The sequence below is a fragment of the Chelonoidis abingdonii genome, chromosome 8 (genome assembly GCF_003597395.2).
Source record: "Chelonoidis abingdonii isolate Lonesome George chromosome 8, CheloAbing_2.0, whole genome shotgun sequence".
Lineage (NCBI taxonomy): Eukaryota > Metazoa > Chordata > Testudines > Testudinidae > Chelonoidis > Chelonoidis abingdonii.
Genome location: NC_133776.1, coordinates 84,551,871 through 84,572,222, shown reverse-complemented (window position 1 = coordinate 84,572,222; position 20,352 = coordinate 84,551,871). Strand labels below are relative to the sequence as shown.

The 20,352-nt window shown below is 41.7% G+C and overlaps 1 protein-coding gene across 1 annotated transcript in view; it reads left to right on the top strand.

The window, feature by feature from the left end:
- LOC116819810 (ligand of Numb protein X 2-like) overlaps window positions 1-14,021 on the top strand; it is a 39,775-nt gene extending 25,754 nt beyond the window's left edge. Inside the window, exons 4-10 of the mRNA XM_075068784.1 lie at window positions 645-841; window positions 2,521-2,889; window positions 4,947-5,126; window positions 7,442-7,616; window positions 7,814-8,036; window positions 11,894-12,052; window positions 13,447-14,021. Of these exons, the coding sequence (XP_074924885.1) occupies window positions 645-841; window positions 2,521-2,889; window positions 4,947-5,126; window positions 7,442-7,616; window positions 7,814-8,036; window positions 11,894-12,052; window positions 13,447-13,582 (1,439 nt within the window). The 3' untranslated portion in view covers window positions 13,583-14,021. The remainder of the gene's footprint in view (window positions 1-644; window positions 842-2,520; window positions 2,890-4,946; window positions 5,127-7,441; window positions 7,617-7,813; window positions 8,037-11,893; window positions 12,053-13,446) is intronic.
- Window positions 14,022-20,352: the final 6,331 nt, after the last annotated feature.

Genomic DNA, 20,352 nt, shown 5'->3' with positions numbered 1-20,352 from the left:
TTATTAATTCTTCTCAGCCCTCTGAAGTAGGTAAATGTTACTCCCATTTTTACAAAAGGGAAGGGAAATTGAAGGAGAGAGGTTAAATGACTTTCCCAAGATGATACATCAAAGCAATGTCAGACCCGTGATTAGAACGCAAGAGTTCTAGGCTTTCAGTTCTTTGATCAGAGCTCTAAATTAAGTCCCTTTCTCTAATGGCCTGAGCATCAGACTGGAAACTAAGAAGCCCCAAATTCTAAGTAGTTTGACTTTAAATAACCTGGCAGTAGATACAGAAGAAGAAAAATCTCGAAATGGCAAATTAAGCATCTATTTACAAAAGACCTCGAAAATGTTTTGTTTCCATTCTTGCTACACCACCTGACACTCAGCTTTGCACTGAGTGAGCACTCATTGGGAACATATTGGGAGAAAGTCTAGGAAATTTAACTTTTCTTCTTCTAGTTTGTGATCTATTCTCTTCCCTCCTACATACCCCTCCCCCCACCCACAATACCATTTTTGAGCACATAAGTGCCAAACAATACAAGCCCTACCAGTACTATATACTTGATCTCTGTGTGAAACTAGAATCGAGAGAGGACTAGGGGATATTATCTGTATTCATGTGTTGCTTTCTCTTCTTTGATTCTCACAATCAGACCTGCCTCAGAAAGCTAGTCTTGTGGCTGAAACAAGTACCATTGAAATTCATCGAGATGATCCAGAAGAAGAACTAGGAATGCGGATAGTTGGGGGCAAAGACACCCCTTTAGGGAACATTGTTGTTCAGGAAGTCCTTCGGGATTCTGTTGTTGCTGCAGATGGAAAAATAGCACCTGGAGACCATATCCTTGAGGTTCGTTTATTCTGTTAGTAATGAAGTTAAGTTACCACCCTTCTTTGTCTAAGAGAAGGCTTTTTATGATAGTGGATAGCAAAAGTATAAGTCATGCTGGGCAAACTTGAAAAGATTTGGATAAGTATTCCAAATTTTGGACACTTGTCCAAATATCTTGGTTCTGTGAAACTGGGCTGTGAGCCTTAAAAGAACAGGCTGTCTCATGTAATTTCTGACCCTTCCTGCTTTATCAGGCCAGAAATGCCTTGACAGCAGCCTCTTTTATAGTGTTTGGTTAGTTCTGAGCCCAGCTAGGGAGAGGTAAGAAGTAAATAAGAAATAAAATATTAAAAAGGAATCAGAACACTTTTAAACCTCAGAAGGTTTGGATTGGTTCTTATTTTTACCTGATCCAGCACTTGAAGGGTACAAGTGCAGGAGAGAAAATAGAATTGTTTTGAGTGGTGGAAGCAGGTGTAATAAAGAGGATTTTTTTTTTAATTTAATCTCAATTTGACAAACACCTCTTCTGTGTGAAACTCTTATCACCTGTTGTTACAGATCTTCTTTAGATTAATTTTTTCTTTGAACTTTTCAGTCTATTTTATTTACTTTATGTATCTGACAGCTTTTTATGAGATTTGTATGGAGTATAATTGTAGCCATGGTCCCATAAAAGATATTACCTCACCCTCACTTAATCTCTCTAACAGCACTATTGCACAGAGAGGGGCTCTTTTTCAGACTGGCAGGTCCTAAATCATTGAAAGCTTTCCATGTCAAAACCAGCATTTTAATTCACCCTGAAAACTAACTGGCAGCTAATGCAGAGCACAGAACACTAGTGCCATATGCTCATAGCAATATACCCTGCCAAGCAACTGATCTGCCACATTCTGTACTGCTACCTTTAGTTTCCAAAATGAATTAATGCTTCACGGAGAGTGCATTGTTAGTAGTCTAATCTCGAGGTGACAAAGGCACATATTTTCTTTAAGATCTGGACCTCACTACTGTTGTATTACATCCTCCTGGCCAGACAAATCCAACAACTGGAAATCCAGCCATCTCCTTTGATAATACACTCTAATAAGGATTGGCAGACCAATGCATTCAGAGTGGCAGATACAGTCTTGGTTATATCTTCAGGTTGCTTCTCCAAGCCAATCAATATCACATCCATCTTACCTGATTGAGCCTCATCCACCTCTCAGTCTCAGCCAGAAGTAAGACATTCAGCAACACTGGCTGGGTGTCATGAGAATACTGAAGATGCTGTTGCCCATGTCTCCTTGCTAACCTTCCCAATAGTCCTATGTGCACACTAAAATGAGACAGGATGGAATCCTACATGACTGCCGCCTGGGGGAGGAATAATAGTTACCAAAATTACCTTGAAAAAAGAAAGATTTAGAGTGAAGATCCTAGGGCTTGTCTCCACTTATCACTTAGTGAAGACCTGCTAAATCTATCGCTGATCGCTCTTCTGTCGACTCCGGTACGCCACTGGAACGAGAAACATATGTTAAGTATATGGGAGAGTTTCAAGGCTTCAGAGCTGTGGAATGGTCTCAGGGAGGGCTCCTCATGCATGGAGGATCCACATGTGTTTTTTGCTAACCTTGTGATATTAGGTACAGTGGAAGACCCATAGGCTCTCCAGGATCTAAATGGTGCATTTTCCTTCCTCTTTCCAGGTAAATGGTATCAACATCAGCAGCGTGACTCATTGCCAAGCTATCTCCTTGCTGCGCCACCCAGGTCCTGTTCTTCACCTTATGGTCCTGCAGGAAAAAGGGTTTTCCAACAGGACTCTCAAACAGGATTCTAGCCCTGCTGTTAACCGGGAAGTGATTCACGTTACACTGATGAAGAGAGACCCATCTGAACCACTGGGAATCAAACTGATTAGGAAGACAGACGAGGCAGGGATTTTTATTCTGGACCTGCTTGATGGAGGTTTGGCAGCCAAAAATGGAAAGCTGAGTCGGAATGACAAAGTTCTCTCTATAAATGGCCAGGACCTGAGGCAGGGAACACCTGAGACTGCTGCACAGATAATACAGGTAATTTACTGAGTGGAGCAGCTGTCTGTCTGATAACTCTGTGACTGTCTGCACCACTAGCACAGTGCTCCATTTCTGACCCAAGGGCTAACAAAACATGCCTGAGCAATTTGGATACCTTTAAGTAACAGAAGTTACAGAAGTGGGGATTATTGTTTCCTAGCAATCATGAATACACAGGTGGGAATATGCCATGAATCATCGCTGACAATACCGCAGTGAGTCAGATGTCTTCAGTGGTTTAGTGCAGCAAAGGCAAACTGATCTTGTTTAGGTGTAGCCTTTTTACAAGAGAAATCTCCAGACACAAGGCATACATTTGTGACAGATACCGGGACAGAGTATATGAAGCAAAGCATGTGAGGCTTCCTGAGAGCTAAACTAGGGAGGTCTGAATGGCCTGGCAGTACAGAACAAAGCATTTTTGATTTAGGTGAGGATGCTAGTGGCAAAATTCACAGTTAAACTGCATTTGGAAGAGGGGTCCATGAGTCAGTTTGAGGCCCCTTGCTGAGAGATGGTCATTCTCATCATGATAGAAATCTGTCTCATTTTAATGGGCTGAACATTTGGTGTAAAGTATTTGTGTAAAGATTACTAAAACTGCAGTGGCCTTTGTTTAGATCAGTTTCAAATGCTCTGTCTCATGGGGCAGTGCCCGCCACTTCTAGTAACTGGGTTTCTTTTTTTGACCAAAGATCATGACAAACACAAGGGCATTTCACCAGAACTTACAGTTTAAACCTTGGAAAAGATCCAAAGATAAGGGAGAATTTGTTCTCTTCCTGGCAATTTAGTGAGTTGATGGTGGGAGAAAAAGGGAAGAGTTTTGATAATTATGGGAGAACCTGTGTTCTTGCATAGAAATATTTGAACCTAAGCAGTGATGTTTAATATTAGAAGTAAGTCAACAAATGTTCCCGATAAACAACTTTCTAGAACTGAGGACTGATTGCAAAGCCCAAAAACATACTGTTCAAATTGGTAAATGTCTAAGCACTGGATCACGAGGATGGCATGTATAGAATAGAATCTAATATTTGGAACTCAACCTCTCTAGGTGACCTGTTCCAGAGCTTAACTATCTTTCTAACCATAATATCTAACCTAGATCTCCCTTGCTGCAAACTAAGATGATTAATTCTTGTCCTACTCTTGGTAGACATGGAGAACAATTGATCACAGTCTTCTTTATAACAACCTTTTACACATTTGGAGACATATCTCTTCCCCTCTCACCCCCGGCCCAGTCTTCTCTAGACCAGTGACCCTCAACCTTTCCAGACTACTGTACCCCTTTCAAGAATCTGATTTGTCTTGTGCACCTGCAAGTTTCACCTCACTTAAAACCTTACAAAATCCGACATAAGTGTCACAGCACACTACTGAAAAATTGCTTATTTTCTCATTTTTACCATATATTATAAAACAAATCAATAGGAATATAAATATTGTACTTACATTTCAGTGTATAGTATACAGAGCAGTATAGACAATGATTTGTTTATACTGCTCTGTATATGTAATTTTAGTTTGTATTGACTTTGCTAGTGCTTTTTATGTAGCCTGTTGTAAAACAGGGCAGATATCTAGATGAGTTGATATACTTCCTAGAAGACATCTGAGTATTCCCAGGTTACACGTACCCCTGGTTGAGAACCACTGCTCTAGATCATGTTTTGTAAACCTCTTATCACTTTGTTGCTCTCCTCTGGACTCTCTCCAATTTCTTCACCTCTTTCTTCAAGTGTAGTGTCCAAAACGGGACATAGCACTTCAGCTGAGGCCTCACCAGTACTGAGTAGAATAGAAAAATTACCTCCTGTATCTTACATGTGACACTCCTTATCAGCTCCTTTCATAGATTTGTCTGGTCTCTAGAGGTGTGTGCATGCCTATGACATTTTTCAGAATGCTACACAAAGTCTGAGCCATATAACTTTCAGAGATATCATCAGCAATCACAAGGTTAAGTCTCTACATAAGCCATGGTGAAACTTTACTCATTTAAATTACTGGATTATTATTAAGCTTCTCCTTTTGTTTTTTTCTGGCAGACCAGTGAGGCAAGAGTGAATTTTGTGGTCCTAAGGCAGTCTGGTGTACAGCTGCCAGATGCTGTTGAAGATGGTGGCACACTAAACAGTAGCAGCAGCAGCAGCAATGGAGGGAGTCCAGTGCACCATCGGAGGAGACCTGACCAGAATCATTACAGACGAAAATCAAACTACCAAAAGGTAAGTCTTGTAGTAATAGCAGTGCTATTTTCTGCTGGGCCAATTGTTCATTGTTTCTCAAATCTATTACTTTACCACTGAATGCTATGAAAATATAAACAAAGAATACTGCAGGGTTATAAAGAGTAGGGTTTGGTCCCATATAGCACCTTTTCTTTACCAGATGTTGCAAAGCAATAGGAGTTGAGAGCTAGCAGAACAGTGAACTGTACAGTCAGACCAAGCATCTGTTATCTACAGAGCAATGCAGCATCATTTGTGTAGCCTTTGAGGTTAAAGCCTGTCTTAAGGGGAGAAGGAATGCTGGCCAAAACAGCAGAGTTAATCTCTGCTCCTTTAGAAAGGGTCACTGGGTATTTGACAGCCACCAGAAACCAGTAAAACAACCATTGGGTTTAATTCCGTATCTGTATGACAACAAGCACATCAAGCACAGCTTTCCCCTTGTATTAAATTGCAATGCTAACACTGCCTGTGACTCTATGTCACAGTATGGAGGTGTGGCCTGAAGGTGAGAGCTGTGCTAATGAAGCTAAAGAAAGATGCTTTTGCAACTTCTCCAACTTAACTAGTTAGTTTTACACTGGTTCCGTCTTCTAGAAAACTGTGAACTTGAACAGATTTGCTTTTATGTTGCTGCCTCTGGCAGGTTGTTCCATGTTTAAACTAAAATTTGTGTGAAGAAATTCTGCCTGAAATACGAACTGCCTAGACTTCTGTTTAGTTTTCCAGGTTACTGCATCTGAGTTGGTTGCTATCATATGCAGTTTCAGCCTAGTTCTTTCCTTTATAAACTGCAGTCCACCGTCTCCTGTTTCCACAACACACGTGCATGCACACACTCTTTCTAAGAGAGAGTGGGGGGAGGAATAGCTCAGTGGTTTGAGCATTGGCTTGCTAAACCCAGGGTTGTGAGCCCAATCCTTATGGGGCCATTTAGGGAACTGGGGTAAAAATCTGTCCTGCTTTGAGCAGGGGGTTGGACTAGATGACCTCCTGAGGTCCCTTCCAACCCTTATATTCTGTGACTCTATTCTATGACTCTAACCCTTTCTTCCTCTTAAGATCTATAGGACAAGATGTGCTAATATTTCACTAAGCTTAGGGGTGGGATTTTCATAATCACTCAACATCAGCCAAATTCTGCTCCCATCAAAGTCAGTAAGAGTTTTTTGCAGCTGACTTCAAGGAGAGCAGAGCTAGGATAATGCTGATCTGTTTTGAGAAATTTCACCCTTAGAAGATTCTCACTTAAAGTAGATAAGCTATTTGAGTCACTATAAACTGTCCTTTAATGCCATGCAGTGATGCTGGACATCTTCAGAAATAAGTTTCTCCTCCTCTTCATACTCTATCTTGTGTTTGGAAAAATATCTGCTGGTTGCCTTCTTTCTTTCTAGGCCTTATGGTGCAGTAGAACCTCAGATTTATGAGCACCTTGGGAATGGAGCTTGTTCGTAACCCTGAACCAAACATTGTGGTGGTGGTTTCAAAAGTTTACAACTGAACATTGACTTAATATAGCTTTTGAAACTTTCCTATGCAGAAAAAAAATGCTGCTTTTAACCATCTGAATTTAAATGAAACAAGCACAGAAACAGTTTCCTTACCTTGTCAAATCTTTTTTATGCTTTTCCTTTATTTTATTTTTTTTGGTCTCTCTCTGCTGCTGCCTGATTGCGTACTTCCAGTTCCAAATGAGGTGTGTAGTTGATCGGTCAGTTCGTAACTCTGCAGTTCTGCTGTATACTGGGCTTGTTGAAACAAATGGGGACTGTGATCATTCCAATGGAAACATTATATATTTTAATAACAAGCTCTATTCTAAAACATGCATGAGGTTGGATAGCTCAGCCTTTGTAGATAGATTTGGAAATGCTTCTTTACTCTGTGTCACTGGTTCAAACCCATCCCAATTTAACCAAAGTTAAAAAGATAAAAAGTTGACAATACCTGATATGTCTGATGACCTGTGTGAAACGAATTGGTAGTTTCCTTCCACTTCCTGGTGGGGAAACTCTCATCACAAAGAGCCTCTATGTAGACAAAGCATTGAATGGACACGTAGACAGGCATATAGCCTCACGTCCCTAGCAGCAACCCTTCTGAGTCAGGGTTGAATTGCCTTGTGAGTACAGTGTGCTATAGCTTCTGCTGCCTTTGCTATTTGTGCCTAAGCGAACTCCAGAGCTGTTAATGTGGCATCTTTCACTAGCTCTGAATTTTTAGAGTTCTCTGCCTCCTACTCTAGTTATGGACCTTTCTAAATTCTGCTGCATTGATTAACCCATGTAATCATTGCTATCTCTTTGTAGGATCTACCTCAGGGATACCTCAGCCAGGAAAAGACCATCACAATAAAAAAGGAGTTAAAGGAATCTTTGGGAATAACTATTGGAGGTGGAAGGGACAATAAAAACAAACTTCCTATTTATGTAACTAGCGTGCAACCCATTGGATGCCTCTTCAGGGATGGCAGGATCAAGAGAGGTAAGGAGACTTTCCAGACCGAGTTTCCCTTTTTATAACTTGGCTAATTAACTCAGTGAATTGGTTTTAGTGTTTTTAAGGAAAAGTTGATATTAAACACCAGTGAAGTTTGAAGCACTAAGACCTGGATGAGGCAGCGGTGGTCTATATTGCAAAAGTCCATGCGGCCATGATCATCCTACTTATTTAATCCACAGGAGATGTGCTTTTGAATATAAATGGCATCGATTTGACTCATCTAAACTATTATGAAGCTGTCTCTGCACTGAAATCTAATGCAGCTTCCCACACTGTAGTGCTGAAAGCCCTGGAAATCCTTGTACCAGAGAGGGTGCCAGAACCCACAGACCCATCCTCTGATATCAGGGAACACGGATTCAGTTGGTCACCCCTTTGGATCACATGGCTCGGATTACCTATGTAAGTTTGTTTGGTCAATTCTCTCTCTCCTCAGTATTAACCAGTGAGTCAGGTATTTTACCTCATCTAGCATTTAAGTAAAGTGAATCACTGGCTTACTCTGAACAAAGTCAAACTTGGCAACAAGCCCTTTAAACAAAAGCAAAAGAGACTATCAGTTGTTATTGTGTTCAAATAAATTAAGCAACTCCCACTGCACTTCAGTATTTCTGAGCCCCTCCTGTTTGCAATATGGTTGGTCCCTAGGTATCTGACAAAGGTCACTGAACATTTTCTCAAACTGAATAGGTCACAGAAATTGAGAACAAAAACAAGAGTGTCTGTTTGGGAGCAGGGGTAGGGGAGCGAGAGAGGGTGTTTTGTTACACAGCCTGTGTTTGAATTGTGACACACGCACTGCAAACGATCCTCAGTAAAATGTGATGAACCCAAGCCACTTTAGCTATTCTACTTAACAGAAGTCAATGATCAGGCACTGCTACTGCCTTTTAGCAGCTAGTCTAATGGGTTTTTTTTAAGGCAAGCAGTCTTTTTTTTTTTTTTTTTTTTAATTTTTAACTTCATCTCAGCTGTGTAATTTTTAATCTTAGGAAAATAATGTTAAATTCTGAATTTTCTTGCTAAAATGAATTAGAAGGCAGCTTACCATGTTTCTGGTGCTAAAGGTAGTAGGCACTGTGCTGCTGGGTTCCATGTGGTGAGCATTTTAAAGTTTGAACTTTTCAGCTACTAATTTCTGGAGAGATGCAGCAGGTGTTCCTCTTTACTGGTGTCTGCTAAAGGTCAATTTGGAGTGAGTTCAACACAGGGAGGTGCAGATTATGTCAGAGTTAAGGTTTGTGGGTGGACAGGGAGTTTACATGAGGTTCAGGTTAAACAAAATGCTCTCTGCTAAGGGTTCTGATTTATTTACAGGTTTGTTTTCTGGTGCAACCAAAGGAACACAAAGCCTGTGGCTACCTTCCCTTCATGCAATTTATCAGTTTGTAAACTCCCAGAACAAAAACCAGAGGGCAGATCTTATTCCTCCAGAGCATTATGTCTGGGCTTCTTGTCAAGAGAGTCATGGCCTGTTTTTTCTTGAAAGGAACCCAGCTTTTTTTTTCTTAAAGTTCTGAGACTAACTAATCTCAGCTGCACCTGATTAACTCAGCTTCTTTGTAGGAAGCTGGGATTTAACCCCCAAATCTCTATGCCATTATCTGGTGCAATGGAGTTTCCTCATAGGGGTCACTCTTGGGCCAGGTGTATTGTGACTGCAAGGCAACAGCTCCTTTTACATTTCATCACTTGTGAGGAGTGTTCTATCAAAAGATTTCCTAGCTCCAGAGACTCTAATGCTTTCCAAAATTCCATTTCCATTAGGTCAGCCTCTTAACGCTCCAGTCATCTGCTTTTGTTTTAAGTATAGGCCTCGGAGCTAGCATCCACCAAGTACCTTGCCTCAAATATATTTAATGTTTGGTATCACCTACCCTAACTCACAGTAACTGGCTGAGGACCTGAGCTGAATTCATAATTAAATTTGCCAACTTTAAGATCATAAACGTGCTCTCATTTTAAAAAGTAGTGTTGGCTGTATACCTCCCCCATGGGACCCCATGCAGCAATTTCAGCTTTTCCCACTGAGGTGGAGAGCAGTCATGTCAGAAGCACCCTCGGAGCACTGAAGCAGTGGCTGGAGCGTAATCTCCTTCTATTGCTCTGAACAGAATTCTGGAATCTCCCAACTATAGAATATTAGCACCACAGGCTGCTGACACGCTTTCATGTGGGGAGGTTTTAGGATATGGTCTGAGAGGCACAGAGCAGAGCTATTTCATTTTGCGGTCTGCCAATGTTTACATCATTTGTTCCAAACAATATAAATGGTAATAAGTCCTTCCTTGCAGTTCCTCACTAATTGTTCCAGTTGCCCAAAGTGGTGGCCAATAATGACTAGTTGGCTCTGTATGTTATAATTTCACTAAACCACAGAGGAAAAACAAACCTCTTGCAGATCAGTGCTGAGCTCCTCATTGTCCTCTTCAGCTAAACATAGGTGTTCAGACTTTTTGGCATGCTGACTTTTATGCACTACACAATTGTGGGGGGCGGGGTTGTTTTTAACCTCTGCTGGGAAATTTTTGAGCCACCACTGAGTATAGCTTTCTCGAAACATTCCGAGAGCTGTGTTTGAAATCCAGTATGAAAATCTGAAGTTTACTGCTAGCACATGCTCAGTATTTTTTCAGGTAAATGCTTAATACAGAAGATCGCTCCTGTGGTGCTTATTCTCTTGCATTCTGTTTTGTTGAGGAAAGCCACATGTTAGTTGTTAGTCTGAAATAGCAGTTTGGTGTTGGAAGAGCAGAGACTGAAGAGGTTATGTTCAAAGCCTTACTGGTATATTCAATCCTTTTCAACACCTCTGTCCACAATGCTTAAAAGTTCCACTCTTTATTGTTACACTTGCGCTTATGGCTTTTTGTTTGTGTTGAATGTAGTTTGTCAGCCTGGCTCATTTAGTAGTATGCTGCCTTTGTGTTTACACGCTGTCCTGACATTGCTGCACTGCATTGCCAGGACAGCCTTTCACATGAGAAGGCTCCATCCTGTCTCTGATGAGCTGCCTGAGTGGAAGTTAGAGTAGGAAAAAAACCCAGGTGTACTGGCAGTCTTCTCACAGTAACATTCTTTCTGTTGTTCAAAGCTGTGCATGAGCTATTAAACACACAGGAATTACCATACATGACCAGATGGATGACCATCTGGTCTGTCGTCTTGCATTTTATGTCTGACAGTAGCCAGTACCAGATGCTGCAGATTGGGATGTAAGACACCTACATAGTAACATTGGACTGGTTTTACCTACCAGGCAGTTAGTGGCTGGCTTATGTTCTGAAGCAGGCAGCTTGATATCCCATGTTCATTGTTTTCCCCTCTAACATAACTGGGGGTATTTTATTGTCCATATAAATGTCTAATCCTTCATTCTTTGCCTCAGTTAACTTGTGGTAATGAGTGCCACAGTTAATTACATGCATTCTGATTATTGCTGAGTGCCGATTTATGGCTGCTATGTTTACTCACACAGCTCTGGTGCCCTTCAGTCACTCCTTTTGGATATCTAATATAGGTTACCAGGCTCTTCCTTTCTGTTGAGCAGCGAATTCCAGGAGCAAATACTGTTAGTATTTGTCATCTTTTGAAGAAGTCTGTCGAGCAGGCTTGGTCTTGTGATATAATACGTCAGACATTTTAGAAATCAAGAAGCAGGTATATCTCAAAAAGTTTGGATTATGTTCTTTATGAACAATCTCTCACAGGACTGTAATATCTTATTGTGCAGTACTTTTTATGCTAGGTCCTGCATGAAAAACCCTTCACAAACAAACCTTGACTGATTTGATTGTTTGAATCATTTAGTAGAAGAAAGATTGCCTTACCTAAGGACGTAATGTTTGCTTTCCAACTGTGATATCTGGCTGCTAACTGCAGCCATTGTACCAAGTTCCCATAATACACGTGAAACCAGAAAATTGACTCCAGATTAATTATAAGGGCTGCAGAAGTACTGCTTTCAATTAATTATTATTATTGTTTGTTTTTTTTAACAAAATGATGCTGTAAGATAGTCAGTGTTGTTCACGAGTTATCTTCCGTACCTGGCTTCCTACTCTCATCACAATACTTGTGGTGGGATAAGACTTTGTCCTCCCAATGGATGCAGGTAGTCTAACAAGGGTTTTTGCAGCGGGTTCCCACATCACCAAGAAAAATGAAGACTTTTAGTCACGTAGTCAATTCTAGCTGGAAAATAGGTGCTTAAGAACCAGTTGTGTGTGCCTCTTCTGTGACTGTACCTGTCTTTCTAGCTACCTTCACTGCTGTCAAGATATTGTCCTTCGTAAAAGTAACTCAGAAAGCTGGGGATTCAGCATTGTTGGAGGCTTTGAAGAAGGCAAAGGAAACCAACCATTTTTCATTAAAACCATAGTGCCTGCAACACCTGCCTTCCATGATAGAAGACTAAAGTATGTATGGTGTTTCTTCCATTATGTGTGTCTATTCCAGAAGTACTGAGCTTAGATGCAGTGTGTATAATTTTATTGAGCTATTGTGCTTCTTTTAACAATTAGCCTGGCTGAAATTTAATGATTTATCCAAGTTCCTTTTCATCCTAGCTCTTAGCATGAACCACAAAACCAGCTGTCTTTATTTCTACAATTATGATGGAAGAGTCAGGCTTAGAAATGATTGAGTGTAATTATCAAGTGGGAGAGGGATCAGTTAGGATACTACAAGTGGTGATTATGCTATAACTAGGATTAACTGGATGAAATTAAGGGGATATTTAAGATGAATATCATGAGAAACGTCTTGACAGTGAAATTTATTAAATTGTGAATAATCTCTCAAGGGGTGTGGTAGAAATCCTGTTGCTTGGGATGTTAAATTGATCTGGTTGACACACTAGGAAATGCACTGGCTCTTTAACTTCTGTGGTTGTCTTCCCCTCCAGCTAGGAACATGTACAGCTGGCTCCTCCAGGGCAGCTGTCAGTGTTACCCTTTCAGCCCATCTGCCAGGGATATTGTCAGAGCAGAAATCTGGCATTGTTCCCAGGGGGTTGAGTTTCAGTGAATGGTGCAGGCATTAATCCAATTAAGGACTTTTCAGTTATTTAGCAACTATGTTCTGATATCAGATTAGTGCCTTGATGACAGGATCTGCTGTTACCTGGATATACTATCCCCTCTCTTAGGAGAGCATTCATTTTCCTGGTCTGTTTCCAAGATGCTTTAGCTGGGGTCTGTGGCTCTGACTACTTTGTAAACTGTAACAAGGACCTTTTTACGAGGTACTTTGGGTGTGTCCAATTCCAGCATGTAAAGCAGACTCAGGAACTACCAGCATGACAGCATCTTCCATGAGGCCTGTGAGCACTTCCCCATAGCTATTACTAAATAAGCAGCTGCAGCAGGGACCTTAGGACGCAGATTATATCATCCACGTCCATCTGCTTTTTACAGTTTCCCTCTGGATTGTCTTCACTTGTTCTGACTGGCTCTTTTCTTTCCCTCAGTCATTTCATTTCAGCCTCTCTCAGATACCTCCTCCTCTTCTCCTTTCACTTGTCTCCTTAGCCAAACACAGATATAGGGAGGCAAATCTCCTCCCAACTCCAGCAATTAAAAAGAAAGCAAATAATGGCACTAACATGAGCTTTGCAGACCATTCTGTCCCCACACCCTCGAGTGATGTCGATTTTAGAATGTAAACTCTTTGGCAAAGGACTGTCTCTTATTGGGTTTGTATGGTGCTTAGCACAATGGGACCTTGATCAGTCAGGGTCCCTAGGTGAAACTGTAATACAGATAATGGGTTCGAGTTTTGTCCTGACAGAAGTTTCCTCTTGCCTTGTTAGGTGCGGAGATGAAATAGTGGCAGTAAATGGAGTATCTGCTGTAGGAATGAGCAACTCTGAGCTAATTCCCATGCTGAAAGAACAGAAGAACAAAGTCACTCTTACAGTTGTGTCTTGGCCTGGAAGTCTTGTGTAAACATCAAAGCCAAATCTATGTTCACTTGATTTATGAGCCTCTTTAGGACCAGAAGATCATTAGATTGATGGGATAGCAAAACATGTGGCAGGCATATCAAGGAAACCCTGAACTCTTGTCTTATGTGTACGATCCAGTAGGCTTTCATTTCCTATTTGAAGAAAACATTTCCAGAACTTGATGAAGGCAAACGTAGCTTGTTGATGGATCTAAAATTTAGATATAACATTGTAGCAGATTAGAGTGGCAGTTTCACTAACTTCATCATGGAGTTCTAATCAGTACAGGATTAGTGTGGGGACAGTTATTTTTCCAGTGGTCCTATATGAATTGTGCATCTCTATTTTGAGCCAGTCTCCATTTTTCCTCCAAATCCTATTTTAGCTGTGCCAAACCACTGATTGTAACTAAAACTTAATCTCCTAAAATAAGAGCAGTGTTTCACGCTGGTTGGTTGGTGTACTTGGACATGCCATTTTGTATCTGTTTTTAAAAGCCGCTAATAAAATGAAATACGTGGACCAGTAAAATGGTTCATTACGCATGGTGTTTACATTTCTTGCCCATAGAAGTCTAGTATTTTTTCAACCCTTTTGTTATCAGGTAGATTAAGAATTCCTGTTAATGCTAACGTATTGTGTTGTGCAGAAATCCTTACTCCTGGTGCTAGTTAAGTGAATTGTTAGATTTCTAACCCTTCCTCAGCTCTGCTCTCCTTGCCCTGTGATTTTACTAAAACCATCTTTTATTATGTAGAAATGGGCTGTCTGAACATAATGGGCTCACTTATTTCCAGAAAAGTCTGCCCCTAGGAAGTAACCCCATTGCTTTTATGCATAGCTTCTTGATAGTCTGAAAGTGATGATTTTTGCCTCTCCTGTTCACCACTTTTCCCTCCCACCCAGCAGAGCTAAGAATGGGATAGAATGACATGACCAAATTACATACCACCACCTCCAGCCACACTTCAGCCACTGTGAAATGAACTACCTCCAAAAGGACAGTATCCATTTTGGTTTGTGGTCTTTGTGCAGTATATTTAGGCTTAGCTGAATTTCATTATTTTTTTTAATAATTTCAACAGATAGGATGTTTAAGCTTTTTAAAAAATCTTTCAGTTTTCAGTTGCAGGACATTGGGGGAAAGGCTTATAATTTAATGAGACACAGATTTAAAAAACGAAAGCTTTATAAACCATTTAAACACCAGTTGTCAACAGCACATGTCAAAATATACAAAGAAAATATCCTTCTCAGCTTGCTGGGTTCCAGATCCCAGGCTACATCTATACTGTTATTTTTAGCCTTCTGTGAGCCTAAGTCAGCTGCCCCAGGCTCTGAAACTCGGTCATGGTTTGTTGTTTTGTATAGATGTACGCTAAAGTTCAAGCAGCATTTTTCTTTCTTGGCTTATCTGTAAATTACAATTATTGCTGGAAATGTTGTCAGTTTGTGTTTGTATATGGTGAAATAGATAGCTGCTGATGATCAGATTCTTCCAAGCCTAACTATATAGTAGAATTTTGAAGCCTGAGGTATAAAGCTATTTTGGCTATTAGACATTGATAAGCTGGGCTTTTTGGAAAATTCAGAATATAGTAGTTAGTCCTCAAATATTTTCATTTTATATATTACATTTAATTCTAATCCCTAGTAGAAATGATTGAGAGTTTTCATTGTTAAACAGAAAACCATTTTAAATATGCTATCTCTACAGCTTTCATTCTGACCAGCGTGGACCATAATAGAAATTAAAGGAAACTCATTTCTTACATCTCCCCCTGTACAAAGACTAGCTAGAGTGATTTCTTTTAAAAAAACATAATGGAGTAGGAGCTCCCATCTTCTTAAGCAGAGCCTTGCAGGACAGAGCTGACTACTTGTAAATTAGCCATTACGGCAGATCAGAGTTCTTGTCCTTGCTAGATTAACAGTTTACACTCTAAGGGCTTGGCTACACTGGAGAGTTGCAGCGCTGGTGGTGGGTTTACAGTGCTGCAACTTACTCACCGTCCACACTTGCCAGGCACATACAGCGCTGCATCTCCCTGGCTGCAGCACTGGCTGTACTCGTGCTCTGCCTGGGGTATAACGATTCTAGTGCTGGTGATGCAGTGCTCCTCCGCCAGTGTGGCCACCAAAAGCGCTGTAATTAGCCTCCAGAGGTATTTGGAGGTATCCCAGAATGCCTGTTCAGCTACTCCCAACAGCACTGCAAATGTGGCCACACTGCAGCACTGGTAGCTGTCAGTGTGGCCACACTGCAGTGCTTTCCCTACAAATCTGTACGAAGACAGCTGTAACTCCCAGCGCTGTACAGCTGCAAGTGTAGCCATACCCCAAGTGACTTAACTTGCTTTTAGCTAAAGGTTATATGTAAGGACTCTTATCAAAGCTCATTAAGAGCAAATAGTTCAGGATCTAATTCTTATGAAAGCTTTCGTAGTGCATTATGCATCCACTTCCTTCAGTTGATAAAACATTACTGTGGATTTAGACTGCAGTTTTTCTAGGCCAGCGGGACTTCTGGGTCTCTTACTCCTGACATGTTGAACAGCAGGAGTTAAAATTCAGAAGTCAGCAAGCTGCTTGTGAAAAAACTAGTATGATTAACTCAGCTTCTACCTGAAATGAAGGAAATGTAGAACTTCAGGAGTGGGTTGTTTGTATGGAAGAGAGAGAGACGAAAAAAAAACAAGATACATAAGCAGAGCCTTGGGCCAGACAAAGCTCTGACCTCTGGTTAGATCTGAGAGATTGTTAGGCTTGGCAGAATTCCATGGTGTTTTTTTTGTAATTGATAACTGTTTTAAAATTTTAATGAATTTTAAAATCAGTTGTGCAAAATTATGGGTCTAAATTTTTTATTTAAAGTTTCAGTTGTGGGAAATTATGAAGGGATCAGAATTATTAAACAGTAGATGCTGATTTCAAAAAGTTAGCTTTGTAACCATTACAACACAAACTGTCAATCAGGTGTGAAGATACAAAGTCCTTACATCAGATTTATCAAGCAGCATTTTTCTTCCTTTGCCTCTGTAAATTTATTACCAATGGAAATATTTTGTTCATGAGTTTGTGTGGTTATGGTGACATGGATGTATACCAATACTAGCTGATAAATCTAACCATTCAAAGTCTAGTTACTATTAGCTTAGAGCAGCATGCGCTGCTATTGTAACATTTGTCCCTTATTAACAGCCATGCTGTTGTGGTGGTGGGATATGTTTTTAAATGAAGGGGATGCTGCAAACAGCATTGCGATTTTACCATTATTTCGTCTTATTTCTAGGTGCCTTCAGCATCACTAAGAAGTCTTAGTACATATTGTTTGTATTGCACATGAGAACATGTAGAATCATCTTAATAAATGTTGAATTGCTTTGATGCCTTTAAGTTATTCTAAACTAGAATATATGGCGAGTGTTCTTACCTGAGGGTTTGAAAATGGGATGCCTGATCAATATTGGATATTTCTCCAACAGTCCTACTGTTCTAGACCAAGACAAGGAGCATCCTAGCCTCTGCCAGCGGAAGGATATAAACTTATGTTGCATCTCCCAGGAAGACGACCTAGGCCTGCATCTCCACTGGCCTGAATATGAAGAGTGTAGTATCTTAACCAATGGTGTCCTTGACTACAGCTATCCAAGTACTTACCACATTTATCAACACCTTCACTACTACCCCTATTTTACAGGTATGGAATGACTTGCCAAAGGTTCCACCAGCTGTGAAACAGAACTTTATGCCCTTCTAAATCATCCCTGGCTCCCTGCATTAACCTCTCAAGCTTTTCTTCAAGTGAGGCAAGTTTACATTTCCTTCTGGTAAGCAGATAAGAGGGCTCTGGCAAAATGCCCGTTTCCAACTGTTAAATTCATCCTCTCTCATCTCGTCCTAGTGTTTAGTACCAAGTCCTGTAAATCCATTAGTATATACACCAGGCCAGATTCTGACTTTACACCATTTTCACACCGGAATTATTTTGGACTAAGGTCAAGATTTTGAGTTATGAAAATTTTTATGCAAAATGTTTTTCAACCTCCTTCAGATACAGACCCACTGTGTATAACAGGCAAACAAATAAGGTGCATACACGAGGTGAAATGGTTACAAACTACTTTGGCCAGAAGATGGGATTCTGCACTCTCTCCTGTTAAAAAATATATATATATATATATGCTCATCAGCTAACAAGAATTTTTTTCTCCTGACACGAAGTTATCATTGCAGAGAAGACCAAGAATGTCTCTCTTCAAGCCATAGGTCAGCTGCCTCCCTGGTTCAGTAGCTCCATCTAATGGTAAGGTGACTAACTGGGTCACACCTCTACAAAAACATGCAATGATCTAGGGTGCGAGTGGAACTTAGGGCAGTAAGTGTTGTTCATGAGATTCCACATCCTCTTCCCCTGAAGCCAATCAGTACGAGTGCAGGGCACAGTAATGCAGTAGGCATGGAGGAGAAATCCTAGCCAGGTATGGACATGCTCTGTATTAACTTCCATCGCTCTAATACCCCCACTCTGTCTCTAAGCATCCTGTATGCAGTCAGGAGGGAGAGGAATTTGAAGGAGACACAGGGCAAAATTGTGGATTAAGTCAATGGCACTATACCACGTTAAAATAATCATATGGGTATGTCTATGCAGCAGGTGGAAGTGCAGCCAGCCCAGCTCAACAGATGCACTTACTAGAACTAGCAGTGTGGATACTGTGGCACAGGCAGTGGCTGGGCTAACCCCTTTCATTCCCCCAGCTAAAAGTCTACTTGACTCAGGTGGCTAACCTATGCCACAACATCCATGCTACTCTTTTATGCAGTAGCTTGAGCAGAGCTAGCACACGGGGAGGCTTACTCACAGCTGCAGTGTAGACATACACCCTAAGTCTCTAGACACTAGCACTGGCATATTTCCTTCTGTGATGGTTGAGCTACACCATTGTTGGTGCCAATAATAGTACCTCTACCACCCCGTTCAGAATTGTAAAGCATTTATTTGGCGGGGGGGTGAGGGTGAATGACTTCCATCGGTTTGCTGTTCCCTGTCATTTTAGCTGAAAAGTGGGGAGGAAAAATCAGGATGGGGGTAATAAAAACCTATATAAGAAAAAGCTCCAAATATCAGCACTGTCACTATAAAATCAGGACATCTGATCACCCTATCTAAGGGTGATCGCCACTACCGTTGCAATATTATACAGGCAAAGTGAAGACTGGTTGCTAATCCAAAGTCTTGAAGTCCTACCAAATGACTTGCTCAGTGCATTTTATTAGGGCTGTCGATTAATCACAGTTAACTCACGCAATTAACTCAAATTAATTGCACTGTTAAACAATAGAATACCAATTGAATGTTTTTCTATATTTTGTATTGTGTTGCAATTGAAACCAAAGTGTATATTCAAGTGCTTGCTCATATTGATTCCAATTAGGTGTATGTGTGCCGCGTGTGTGATCGGATAATTTTTACCCTAGCAACACCCCGTGGGTTGGCTGTGGAGCCTCCTGGAGTGGAGTCTTAATGGCAGTGGATATATACCCCTGCTGACCCAGCGCCCCCCTCAGTTCCTTCTTACCACTCGTGATGGTCGTTGGAACTGTGGAGTGTGGCATAGCTGTCCTCCACTCTCCCTAGCCTTTGCTTTCTGGTTTTAGATAGTTGTTCTAGTTAGTATAGTGTTATAAAGTTAGGCTTGTAGTTAAGTTTAGCAGGGTGGAAGGGGTCCTACCCCTTCCTCCCTGCCTGCTGCCCAGGCTCATGCCCAAGGCTCCGGGTTTTAAGCCATGTTCAACCTGCTCAAAGCCTATGCCAACGGGAGACCCCCACAACTCTTGTCTGAAGTGTCTCAGGCAGTCTCACCAGGCCAAGAGTTTAAGATCTGTAAGGCATTCATGCCTCAAACCAAAAAAGAGCGGGACTTTAGGCTCAAGCAGCTCCTTATGGAGGCAGACCTTAGCCCAGATCCCCTATCAGCACGCCAAGTTCCAGCACCGAGCACGTCAGTCTGCAGTCCCCTGGCAGTGGCTTCAGGTACAGCACCGCAGGCAGACTCTGATAGAGGCCCGCAGCACCAGACCTCTCCAGTACTGCGTCCAGTGTAAGTGGCTCAGCGCTGTTCCCTGTCTCCAGGACAGAAGAGACTGCGCATGCTGGAGGTGACTGTCTTGCAGCAACAGACTCTAGCACCTCCTTTGCTAACCTCGGAGTCGCATCTGGCACTGCAGTGATCGAGGGTACAAGCGCCAGTATCGGCACTGTTGAGTCTGGCACTGAGGGAGGAGCCACTGAGTCTGGTGCACACTGGCTCCCTGACCCGGACTGTGGTTGAGCCCCCGCTTCCATCGACACCAGAGACATTCACAACAGTGAGAGACGTCATTGCCCTCACAGAGCTGGCACTAGCGCAGACTGCAGGGCTGCTTCTGTTTATATAGTCTAGGGGCAAGCCTACCCTAATACAGCCACCATCTCTTAGCATTGAGACGCGGCACCGCCATTCCCTCTCACAGCATGACTGCAGCTGTTCAGACTCCCGCCATCGCTCCCGGCACCGATCGCCTTCCCAGAGTCAGTCCTGGTACTGCTCCTGTAGACATTCGTCGTCGCGATCAAGGTCTGAATCCCAGTACTGGGTCGGTCATCAGTGTCTCTTGATCCCAGTACCAGTCCCCGACGCCTCGCTGGCACCGCTTTCCAACAACCCGGTACTGGTCCGCCCCGAAGAGTCGACGCAGATGCACTCCGCCCTCGCGCTCCGCCTCACG